Here is a 12,190-nt window from a genome sequence, read left to right on the forward strand (position 1 = left end):
AATATTTTGATAAAACCTTGTTCAATCTTTAAATGAGATCACAATCATTTTCAAATGTGTATAAGTTTAGTAATCATAATTTATAGTAAAGAAATACTCAGGTTAATAAATTTTTTTTTTTTTTTTGGACTTAATAAAAGCTAAACCTACAGGTTTGGCTCGGACTAGCTTAGACTAAATTTAGTCCTATATTTGTTTCATCTAATCCAAGTATTAAATGGGATTTGCTACCGGGTCCACAAAAAACAACTCCTTATGAGGATACTAATAAACTCATGTGGAATGGAGGATTACCTCGTCTCATGCTCACTAATGTATAAGATGTATATATTATATTGTAATAATAATAACATATATATACTTAGAAAAATTAAAAAAAATATAGTTTTAGTCCAAACATACACCAAATGTATGATAAGTGTTATCCAACCTAGATCAAGTTAAGCCAAATCAAGACAATCCCTAACACATAGTCTATGTTAAGATAATTATATGTAACGAACGAGGCCTACAAGTATAATATGGACTATATAACTTAATTTTTATATTTATTTGATAAAGAGTGCTTGTTGTGACAAATGAAGCCAAACAAAACGAGAGCTCACCACCACCACTAAACCTGTAGGATAGAACCCACAAATTATATTTTAAAAGCAACTACAGTTGTATTGTGGTATTGGAACGTTGCGGCTAAAAGTCTCTCAAATGAAAACCTACTTTATCAATTGGAATTAATTGTTTTATTAGTCCTTAAATTTAGACCAAATTTGCATTTGAGTACCTTAATTTCCAAAATGGTTCATGTGGTCATTTAACTTTAGTTTCGTTAAGACAATGGTCATGCCATCAATTTTGTTAACTTTTCTGTTAAGTGTAGGGGCAAAATGGTATTATTATTTTATCAAAATTGATTAAAATAGGCATAAATTTTTTAAAAAACTAATAAATTAAAATTAAACTCTCTCTTCCCCCCTCTATCCCGATTTTTACTCCCCCAAAACTTGAATTTTTTTTTTTGGTTGGTTTTTTATTTGATTTTCTTTTATTATTATTTTAAAGATATGATTTTTTGTTCATTTTTTTGGTTTTAATATAAAAATACCACTTTGTCCCTGCATTTAACAGAACAAGTTAACAAAATTAACGGCAGGACCATTTATCCCAACGAAACTAAAATTAAAGGACCAATGGAACCATTTTGGAAATTGAGGTACTCAAATTCAAATCGGGTCAAAATTCAAGGACTAATAAAATGATTAACCCTTACCAATTAATAACTAAGAAAATGACTTACGAAACAAAACACTAAGAACATGAAACCTTAATGCCATTTTGAGATTGATATCACTTTTTATTTATAAGTAATGGACTCGGATGTGTATTATAATTATTTATATCTATGACTTCTCATACATTTGGAATTATTTCAATTTCTGATAATTTTAGTGACACATATATAATCAAAAAGTAGATTACTTGAAAACAATGTTACAATAAAGTTTGATGTCAAATATTATTATAATAAAATTTTACCATTATTCCCCTATTATTATTTATTCTCTTCCAAAATTTTGCTCATTATGGGGCCTTTTATTTGTTTTTTTTTTAGTACAAATGATAATCTAAACTACATGGAAAAAAGATTTCTCACACACACACACCTAAGACCTCTGATCTGCAAGTCAATATCCTTTTTTACTTGACTAAATCTCGTTGGCCCCATTTATTTATAAAATAAAATAAAAAATATTGAATAATGCTTCTCTTACCACATTTGCATACCACCTTATGTGGCAGATGAAGTGGACAACCACGTATCAATTAAAATTATTTAACATTTTCTTTTCTTTTATGATTTATTAACACCTTAAAAAAATTGTCAACTAAACTATCTTTATTAAAATACACTTCATTGATTTTATTGATGTAACATATGATATGAATATGTAACATCATGTGGTATAGAAATGTGTGATAAAAATGTAGTAAGTGTAGCATTTCTCAATAATATTTGACATTTAGATGAAGTTAAATTTTTTACAAAGTACGAGATTACTTAGGTCCAGTTTGACATTACTGTGCTGTGAAAATAATCGCTGTTAGATTTGCTGTGAAAGAAATCAGTTGTGGGATAAAGCAGTTTGGTGTTTGGTAAACTTTTTGTTAAAACTGTTGTTGGTACTGATTCCCGCATAACCATAAAATAATTCCTGCATAATCATTAAACTCAACGCCTCTTTGAAATTGATTCCTGCATAATCAAAAAATGAAAGCATATTATTAGTTGCTTTCCCTTATAGCTTTCTCTCACAGTAATTTTTAACAATAAGTGATTTTCTCACAGTTTACCAAACGGGTTGGGGTTTTCAAAATTTTTTAAAAATCACTTATTACCCCAAATAAGCAATGCCAAACGGACACTTAAATTATCAACGTTTCTGATTATATAATCTCACGAATAAACGGTGCAGATTCAAAGGACTCAAAACGCACGCTTACAAGCCTTGACCAAAAAATAGCACACGCTTACCTGTCAAAAACCCTAACCCCCTCACCGATTCGAAATTATATAAATAGCGAGCATCGACGAGTACTACTATCATTCCTTTCCACCGCTCTCACAAAAACCCTACACCCTAAACCTTAGGGTTTTTCAGAGCATAGCCTCCGCCCCTCTTTTTCTATATTCCTTTCGTTTTTCATATCTAAACCCTAGATTACCCTCTCAAATGGGCAAATCAAGCAAGAAGTCAGCCTCCAAAGTATGGTTCTTTCCAGCTGTTTTGGCTTGTGATGTCTTTGCTTTTGCTTCAATGGTTTCGTTTTTCTAACTAGATTTTTATGTTTTTGTACAGGTCGATGCAGTTCCTGCTGTAGTCCCACCTTCTAAGGCTGTCAAGAAAGGTATCAATTCTTTGACGTTTTGGAATATTTTCTTATAATTTAACTGGGTTTACTCACTATACTGTGTGAGGATGATATGTCTATGGGTTGCTGGTATAATTTAAAGTTTAGTTTTTTTACATGGTTCGTTTGTTTTGATATATTTTTTTCGGCTATTAGCTTATAAAGCTCTTTTGGTTGTGGTTATGTTGAGAAGGTAAGAGAGAAGCCGAGAATGTGATAGAGAAGGCGGTGAATGTAAAGAAGCAGAAGAGGGATGAGGGTGTACAGCAGGCTATTCAGAAGAAGAAAGTTGAAGCAAAGACACAAAAGAAGAAGGAAGAAACTAGTAGTTCTGAGGAGTCGGATTTGTCTTCATCAGACTCTGATGTAAAGGTATATTACATAATTTATTGTATTGTTTATTGTTTATTTTCGTATTTTTTTGCATTCTTTTATGTTGGCTAATGTGCTATTGTCTGTTTGATTACTTCTTCACATATGAACTTAAATGTCTTAATAAAGTTTCCGTTTTTAAGATTATCTGTTTAAAAGTGTTATCATGTTTTCTTGAGGAACTGGATTTCATCATTTTGATTTGCGGCATGGACATCGTTTTGGTTATTGGGGAACTGGATTTCATCGTATTGTAACACAAATCTTCACATTTACTTCTTTGTTAATGGCTTATATTGCTGTAAAATGATTTTCAAGGTTTTCCCTGAATGTTAGAGCTATATTTGGTTTATGACGATCTTGCAACATTGAAATTTTATATTAATTGACATAGATATATTTTCCTTTATTCGTACTACATAAAGAATAATAACTTATCACCTTATTCTTTCACAGAAACCCGCTCCAAAAGCTGCTAAAAATGGTAAAGGCATCCCATCCAGCAGTTCTGACTCTTCAGATGATGATTCTGATGAAGTGAGTATTGTTTTTTTTTACTTTAAAGACCGCATGGCTGATGACTCCAATTTATTTGTTAGATACTTATTTTTCGTTATATGACTCCAGAAACCTACTTCCAAGCCTTCTGCTCCTTCAAAAAAGTCTGTTCCTGCTAAAAATGGGACAGCTGGAGCTGGTGTTAAGAAAGCTGCTCCATCCAGCAGTTCAGATGAATCAGATGAATCTGATGAGGAAGAAGTGAGTAAAGTTTTCTAAATATGACTACCGATTTATATAAATGATGGGAAATCATTTGGCATTTCTAAATGTGTATATTTGATTTTAGAAAACTTTACTCACTTCTTCCTCATCAGAAGAAGTGAGTAAAGTTTCTAAATATGACTCGATTTATATAAATGATGGGAAATCATTTGGATTTTTCTAAATGTGTATATCTGTCTGATTTTAGGTTCCTAAAACCAAGGTAACTGCCAAGAATGGCCCAACTGCAGCTCCAAAGAAGAAGGCTGACTCAACTGACAGCTCAGATGAGTCAAGTGATGATGATGTGAGTTTTGGGTTTGGGTTTAGGGTTTTAGGGTTTAGGGAGCTTTTATGCTGAAATGTGTTCCTGTGTTTGTAGGAAACCCCTGCAAAGGGTACTTCCCAAGTGCCTGTGGCTACGAAGAAAGGTCCAGCAGTGGCTGCTAAAAAGGAGGACACTAGTAGCAGCTCTGAAGAGGAGAGTGATGATGATGAGGTGTGAGCCCATGCTTAAATATTTTAATTCCATAATGGAATTAAAATATAGGTTTAATTATTTTAAATTGTGAAGTTATACTTTATGCATTTTAGAAATTAGTTTGAGTTTTAATCTCTCTGAGCATGTCTAGGAAGAAATTGTGAATAAAGTATCCGCTGTAACTCCTAAAGGGAAGGAGGATTCTACTGATAGCTCCTCTGAAGATAGTTCAGAGGATGAGAAGGTTTGTTCTTTTCACTTTCCTTTTGGAATGTGTTGGAGCTAGTGAACAAGTTATACCTGTATGGTTTAATTTTGTAGGTTTTTTTTGGTTCCGACATTAGAGCCATTGAGAGGTTTCTCCTAGAGGATGAGACTAATAATGGTTCTGTTTTATATTCTTTTAGCCTTCATAGAGGTCCTATGACAGAGTAAAATTTTCTTGCAGCAGGTAACAGCTAAAGGTGTTGCCCCCACAGCTAAGAGGGCTCAACCATCAAAAAAGACTGATGAGAGTTCAGAAGAAAGTGATTCTGATGAAGACGATGATGATGAGCCTCAAAATAAAAAGCCAAAGGTGTCGGTGTGTGACTTCTCTCAGCAAATCTTTTTTTAATTCTCTTCACAGTTTACCTTGATTCATGTAATTGATTAAGAAGTTGCATATATTGTTTCTCGAACCAAGGCTACTTCAAAAGCTGCAAAACCAAGTGCAAAAGCTGCTCAGAAGGATGTCACTTCTGAAAGTTCAGAGGAGGATAGTGACGATGATAGTTCAGATGAGGAGCCCTCAAAGGCAGAGAAAGTAAAGAAGGTTTGAAATTTTGGTTTTTATGGGTGTAAAATTTGTTGAAGTTTCCATTTGTACAGTATTGGATTAATTATTATGGAATTTATGGTCATGCTACTTGTGGATTCTTGCAGCCTTCCCAAGTGTCAAAGAAAGATAGTAGCGAATCTGATGAGTCTTCATCATCGGAAGAAGAGGAGGATGAACCTGCAAAGACTCCAAAGAAAAAGGTAATTGTTGACTGTTGCTTATACTTGTGTTATTGTCTTGTTACAATGGGCTACCTATTGGTATCCACCTTGTTCACTTATTTTCCGTACTCATGTATTTCCTGTTAAACAGAGGTTTTACTGTACTGCTGAACAATTAAGATTGGAAATATGGTCTCAAATGTATGTAGCTCATGTTATACAAAATTTTGTGTGAACAGGATACTGATGTTGAAATGGTAGATGCTGATTCGAAGTCCGAGAAGAAAGCTGTAATTGATCTTTTCTGCTTTGTAGATTGTATTTTCAGCTTGCCCAAGATATTTGTTGTGTTCTAATTTGTAGTAATATTTGTGCAGCCCAAAACCCCTGCTACTCCTGAAGCAACAACTTCCAAGACCTTGTTTGTTGGAAACCTGTCATTCAATGTTGAGCGGGCTGATGTGTATGTGCAGAATGATTTTAAGCTTGTGTTTCTTTTTAGGAGGATTTCATCTAATTGTACTTTATGTGCAGTGAAAATTTCTTTAAGGATGCTGGTGAAATTGTTGATGTCCGTTTCACCACAACTGAAGATGGGGTGTTTAGGGGCTTTGGGCATGTGGAATTTGCCACATCAGAAGCAGCACAGAAGGTAGGATCTTTTTCTTGATTTGTGGAATCTAGCTCTAGTGCTTTCTAGTTTCTGTGTTGCTAATGTAACAATCATCGTTGTTGCAGGCTCTTGAATTAAATGGTGTGGAGCTGCTGGGCCGTGGAGTGAGACTTGATCTTGCTCGTGAAAGGGGTGCTTATACCCCACAGAGCGGGTACTTTTTAACTCTTAATTGCTACATGCAATGTGCTGATTTGATGATCTCATTCATTTTGTTTCTTCTGTTTCTTCATTGGTCATTTTAGCAAAGAGGGGAACTCATATCAGAAGGGTGGACAAGGCCAGTCTACAATATTTATTCGAGGTTTTGATACATCCCAAGGGGAGGATGAGGTAATGTTGTACAAGAATCTGTTGCTTTGTTGTATTTAATGGTATAATATCCATATTCTTGTGCAAATGTAACTAGTTTAAGTTTTACAGATCAGGAGCTCCCTGCAAGAATTTTTTGGTGGTTGTGGAGAGATAACAAGGTTGTCCATCCCAAAAGATTATGAGACTCAAGCACCCAAGGGGTTTGTACTATTTCTTTTGGTGGTTCATTTCTCTTTGTTACTTATTTGATGTCGAATATTTTCCTCTACGGTTGATGTTACTTTATGTGGTTTTTAGGAATGTTGGTCACTATCTAAGCAAAAGCATTACTATTTTCTTAGCTCGACTTGATCTTTCTTTAGGTGTCTGAGGCTGATTATATCTATAAAATTGCAGGATGGCTTACTTGGAGTTCCAGGATGGGGATAGTTTCAAAAAAGCTCTACAACTTAACCAATCTGACTTTGGGAACGGCCCCTTGACAGTACAAGAGGCCAAACCACGAGCTGAGTTTGGTGGTAGTGGCAGAGGTGGTGGTGGCAGGAGTGGTGGTGGCCGTTTTGGTGGTAGGGACAGTGGTGGCCGTTTTGGTGGTAGGGACAGTGGTGGCCGTTTTGGTGGTAGGCGTGGAGGTGGAGGTGGCCGGGGTTTTTCTGGAGGACATGGTAGAGGAGGACGTGGAGGATCGAACAAGCCAAATCTAGCTGCTCCTGGAACAGGTTCGAAGCTTTTTATCCTCTTTTCATTTTCTACATTTGATATGCTGAACTTTTCTTAAGCTGTAGCTTATATATTTGGATATGCAATATGCAACATTCGGTAATTAGTGTTTGCCACCTCCTTTAAAGATGCAAAATTGGTTTCATAATAGACTTTGATAAGCACTTTGATGGCGCCTAATCGGTTTTCAGTTGTGACTCTAAATTAAGCTTCTAATAACTTCCATTATCTGATGTGCAGGGAAGAAGACTACCTTCAGTGAGGATTAGTATGCCAAGAGAAAGATTTGGAGCTTTTGTTTAACTGTTATTATTATTATTATTTTTAATTTTATTTTGCAAGGCATGTCTGGTTTTGACTTGAACTTCGACATGAACTATAATGTGAGAGTGATCAGTAGAATTTCTGGAATTGACGTTATGAATTCATTTTGAGCATTAATATAGTGTTTTTTACTTCAAAATTTTCCACCTTTGTAAGTGCATACTCAGTCAAATCACAATATACCTGGATGTGGGGAGCTGAATCTATTTTTATTTGCCCCATTACTTACCTCTCTAACTGGAGGGAAGAGATGGCACATGCGTTTGATTATATTTGAATGGAGAGAGGAGAAAGAAAGTGTTTGTATTCTCTGACATTTGTAGCCAAGAAACGCACAATATGTTGAGTTAGGGTGTTCAACTGAGGCCTGCATTGTTAGGAAAGACAAATGGTAAATGGTCTTTGATTTTCATGCCGTTGAGCAATGCTGGCTTTTTCAAAGAAAAGTGTATGTTACAAATTATTGGTATCAAAATTTGATACAAGCGTCTGCCTGGCCAAGAAAAAGTCGGTGCTCGACTCTTTATGGTCTCCTTGAGAAACGTGTTACATTGCATCCGCGGGGTGAAATGAAATAGGAAGGGGTCTGCTCGAGACAGTTGCACAATGATATCTCTAGTTGCTAACATGACTTCACGTTGGCTCTGTTTCTTCTCTCTTTTTATATTGTTTTGGATGGTCAGTGGTAGCTTAGGATGGAAATCTTTGCTTGAGGGCCACCTTGGATGTAAACGAAAGTGCACTCTGAGGCAGGCTGCAAGACCTTTTGCCATTGAAGAAGCTCATAGGTGTTCTTTTCCGGAGTTGGAGAGAGACCCCATAAAGGCCCTTGCAGGTTTTCAATCATCAGCTTAACATCTGTTACTGGTTTCTGCGATGTGTTCTTCAATATCACCTTGTGGCGATAATATGTCATTTTTCCAATAGACCATGTGTTGCTTATTGAGTGAATGAATTTGATTGGGGTGCCTGCAGAAAACCAAGTCAACATATAATCTGCTTCATTAGCATTTGCACACCAACCAACCATCTTCGCATCATAGCATTTCATACTGCAAAAAATACTGAGCAAATTTACCTGATACTTTGTTGGGTACTTGTTTTTCATGTTGATTGGGACCTGTAGGGTGGAAACTATGAGCAATGCAGACCATCTTTTATATTTCTTTCTGGAAAATGAAGATCAAAATTCATAAAAATATTGAAGACTCACTTGGACTTGGTATGGTTTGGTGGTGGGAGTTCGATGATCCTCTGTTATAACCTGTAACATAAAAACTCAAGAATTAGGCAACATCAGAGGTGATGCTAATTAAACCTCAGATTAGATAGAGGATTATGTCTCAGGAGGATTAGTTAATTAGTCAATTTGACATTGATGATTGATGGTGAAAATGGTAGGTACCTGGAACATTAATTCCATTTAAACTTTGCAACTTAGAGAAGAGGCCAATAAGGGGACCAGAGCCAGAAAGTGTAGGCTCAGTCTCTTCGTAAGAGGAGCGGTCGTCAGAGAAGTTGTCATTCTGGTCAGGACCTCCCACAAGGGCGCCATAGATGACATTAGGATTTGCCTGGGGGCGATGATACCATGTCTCAAATCCTTGCACACATCCAACCACAGACTGCAGGACAGACACATCCGGAATGGAAGCACCTCTGTGGTGCACATGAACTGGATATTTTGAGCCAAACCCAACTATATAGCTCATTGACTTGGGGTTTTTACCAAGTATGTAGTCTGCCTGTGACTTTGCAAAACTCAGAAGCTCTTGAGGTTGAATTTGTCCTTCCGGGCAAGTGAGCTTGGCATTTGCAGCAGAGAGATATTCAGAGTAAACAGCTAGAAGAAATGATGCAGAAGTCACATACTGCAAGTTGTTCCATTCACGCACGTACAATAGCCCCCCTGGTTTTTCAGTTCAAGAAGAAAGTATCAAATCAAATCAAAGAGTAGTTAGTTTAGTTCTCTAATATTTGAATTAGGAACAAATAAGCACATAATGGTTTTTTGTTGTAATTTCTAACCGGGAGTTTTGTAGACATTGTAGCCTTCATTTTTTTGGAGACAAGCGCAGGCAAAGTAATCTGCTTTGGCCTGATATTGCTTGAGGGTGGAAGTATAAGCACCACCTTTGCCCTCCAACAACACCTTGGAGAGAAGGATTTGGACACCAGCATACTTGTTGTCCCAAGAGAATTCTTTGACAGCCCATCCAGTTCCTCCCATATACACGGCGTTGTCCACCACATACTTGAGGTAGTACTCTTCGTTCGTTGCTTGGTAAAGCCATGCAGCAGCCCATAGTAGTTCATCCTGTATCAAATTAATTCATTAATTACAAAAAAAAAACAAAGATACAACTGTTTGTCTTGTGACTTGCTTGACCTATTGGAAAAAGAAAAAGAATATATATACATAGAATTAATGCACGTACCGAGTAGCCTGATGAAGTATAGAAGTTCTTAGCAGACCCAATGGACTCATCATATAGACCTCTGAATCTATCCGCAAACGTGAAGAGCTGCAATAAGTTGCAAAGAAATTGAGATCATTCATGGAGGCAAATTAACTCCAACATGATATATAGCAGAACAAATATAAAATTATATATCTAGTGTTTTGAAATGACGAGATTAATTACCTGCTTTGCATGAACTAGGAGGAGAGCAGAGTAGGACGAGTTGTAAGGCTGGAAAGCTATGGCAGCTGATGCCAAGGCAGCTGCAGTTTCTCCAGCAAGGTCTGAACCAGGATGATTTTCATCAATCTTGTACGCAGTTCTTGGAGTTGTCATGTCTTCTGGACGCTCCCAGCAATAGTGATCCGAATCCCCATCTCCTACCTGATCATCATCATCATCATCATCATCCTCATATGTTTACAATTAATTAATTAACGCCACATGATTAATTTTCTGTTTAGCCAAATTAAAACAGTTAGGTGGTCTACCAATACCAAAGCAGGCAGCTATAGGCTCTCATTAATTCAACAGAAGAAATACATACATGAAATGGGTGACAAAACAGAAACTAGTCTGTGATATGCAGGCAGCCAAACATGCATACCTGTCCCCAGAGAACATTAGGTTGTGGATGTGCTTTCATGAAATAGTCAGTGCCCCATCGGATGGCCCATAATGTTTGACCCATTTGGGCTAAATCTGTGATTTCCTTCCTGAACTCAATAGCTCCCCATGAAAGCATTGTCACTGTAAATGCCATCGGCAGTCCAAATTTCACATGATCCCCTGCATCATAATACCCTCCAACCAAGTTCACCTGCATTGCATTGCATGCACACAATTTATATCATAATCTTGTATATGTAATCGATGCCTGATCATAGATATACATGTAAAAATTCATATAAACTATTCTAATTAATAATTACCCCTTGAGCAAGGCCGTCCGTGAGTCCCGAGTCACCGCGCCATTTGACTCGCTGGTCTGAGGGCAGTTTCCCTGACCTCTGTGCCTCGAAAAACATCAAGCTCTTGTCAAGAGCCTCGCCATAGGTGAAGTCCGTGGCCATGGCTGCTTCTAGGTGAAGAACTCCAACTAGTAGCAATGCTACCAAGACGCACGGTGTAAGCTTGCAGTTCCTCATGGCTGAAGGAATATTAACGTCCAAGATATATTTGGTAGGTCTAGCTAGCTTGGCTACTAGTGTCCTCTATGCATGCATATATATATAGATGCAGAAAGCATATAGAAATTCATTAAGGAGATAAGAAATTGGGTCTGAAAATTCTACAATCATTTTTATAGAAGTAGAGCATCCCACGTTGTGATTGATTGACAATAAAATATTATATGATATGAAATTTATCCATTGCAGGTAGTACGCCATTAAAGTAGAGCTTCGCACGTTCAGTTGTGCATGTTTGTTTGTTGTGAAACTTCAACTATATGGTATTGGTGGTGGTGCTAAAGGTCAAGCCTGTCTGTCCATCTCGACCGTTCATCAACCATTGAATTTGTGTGTGTCCAAAACTCAAACAAACATATACATATGCATATACATATATATATATATATATATATATATAATTCATTAATCGAGCAACCGAATATTCTCACACAATCTTCTGATTAAAGATGCAAGACGTAGAAAAGTGGAGTTATATCAACAAGCTTAGGTTTAATTAATTTAACACCAATTAATTAGAAAAAATTGTTATATGTAACTGTACTAATTCAACATGTTTATCATCCATATGACAAAATGTGTCGCCTACGATAGCTTATGTAAACTAATAGGTAAGTGAGAAATATCAAAGACTTGTTTTAAAGTGATTATATGAAGAAACACATTGGAAGTGCTTCTTCCTAGAAGTGACGAGTCAATTACTGTGTTATGTTGAGAACGGACACTTAGAAAATATTGACACTTGATCATAAAATTTTAGAAAAAATCCAATTCTAGAGAGAGCAAATAACAATATTCCTTCTTAATTATTAAAAAATTGAAATTCATCTAATGGAATTTACTATATAATCTAACGTATTGAAAATCTATCCTTTTTTTTGTGTGAACATATTGATATTATAATTTCGTCTGCTTTCTTATTATGTCGTCCAACCAACTTTGAATTTTGAATTATTTATTATCATATGAGAATCGACTATTGGCACCGTGCACCACACACGAT

General features: G+C 36.2%; 2 protein-coding genes across 7 annotated transcripts; one reads left to right on the top strand and one right to left on the bottom strand.

Annotated features, from left to right (window-relative positions):
- On the top strand, positions 2,589 to 7,674 carry LOC18790977 (nucleolin 2). 6 transcript variants are annotated; one of them, XM_020562717.1, is made up of 19 exons: positions 2,589 to 2,762; positions 2,856 to 2,904; positions 3,101 to 3,279; positions 3,736 to 3,816; positions 3,907 to 4,038; positions 4,250 to 4,348; positions 4,424 to 4,540; positions 4,674 to 4,766; positions 4,971 to 5,099; positions 5,208 to 5,336; positions 5,447 to 5,542; positions 5,743 to 5,793; positions 5,881 to 5,966; positions 6,038 to 6,155; positions 6,242 to 6,330; positions 6,422 to 6,509; positions 6,600 to 6,691; positions 6,888 to 7,210; positions 7,452 to 7,674. In XM_020562717.1, exons 1-19 carry the CDS (start codon positions 2,730 to 2,732, stop codon positions 7,478 to 7,480), a joined length of 2,013 nt encoding a protein of 670 aa, XP_020418306.1. In that variant the 5' UTR covers positions 2,589 to 2,729; the 3' UTR covers positions 7,481 to 7,674. The 6 variants fall into 6 exon arrangements, with proteins under 6 accessions (XP_020418306.1, XP_020418314.1, XP_020418296.1 ...); XM_020562725.1 differs by having other exon boundaries at positions 4,265 to 4,348; positions 4,971 to 5,105; XM_020562707.1 differs by having other exon boundaries at positions 2,590 to 2,762; positions 4,971 to 5,105.
- LOC18788718 (endoglucanase 5) lies at positions 7,516 to 11,145 on the bottom strand. Its single transcript, XM_020562740.1, is given in 9 exon segments — positions 7,516 to 8,504; positions 8,614 to 8,655; positions 8,749 to 8,799; positions 8,941 to 9,444; positions 9,564 to 9,914; positions 9,970 to 10,060; positions 10,181 to 10,381; positions 10,605 to 10,817; positions 10,930 to 11,145. Coding segments are annotated over 9 exon segments (1,959 nt in total). The 3' UTR covers positions 7,516 to 8,214.

This window comes from Prunus persica, chromosome G1 (assembly GCF_000346465.2).
Source record: "Prunus persica cultivar Lovell chromosome G1, Prunus_persica_NCBIv2, whole genome shotgun sequence".
Lineage (NCBI taxonomy): Eukaryota > Viridiplantae > Streptophyta > Magnoliopsida > Rosales > Rosaceae > Prunus > Prunus persica.

Coding starts and splice junctions, on each gene's coding strand:
- LOC18790977 (XM_020562707.1), top strand. CDS start 2,730: ATGGGCAAATCAAGCAAGAAGTCAGCCTCCAAA. Junction 6,156..6,241: donor CATCAGAAGCAGCACAGAAG/GTAGGATCTTTT, acceptor TCGTTGTTGCAG/GCTCTTGAATTAAATGGTGT. Junction 7,211..7,451: donor TCTAGCTGCTCCTGGAACAG/GTTCGAAGCTTT, acceptor TCTGATGTGCAG/GGAAGAAGACTACCTTCAGT.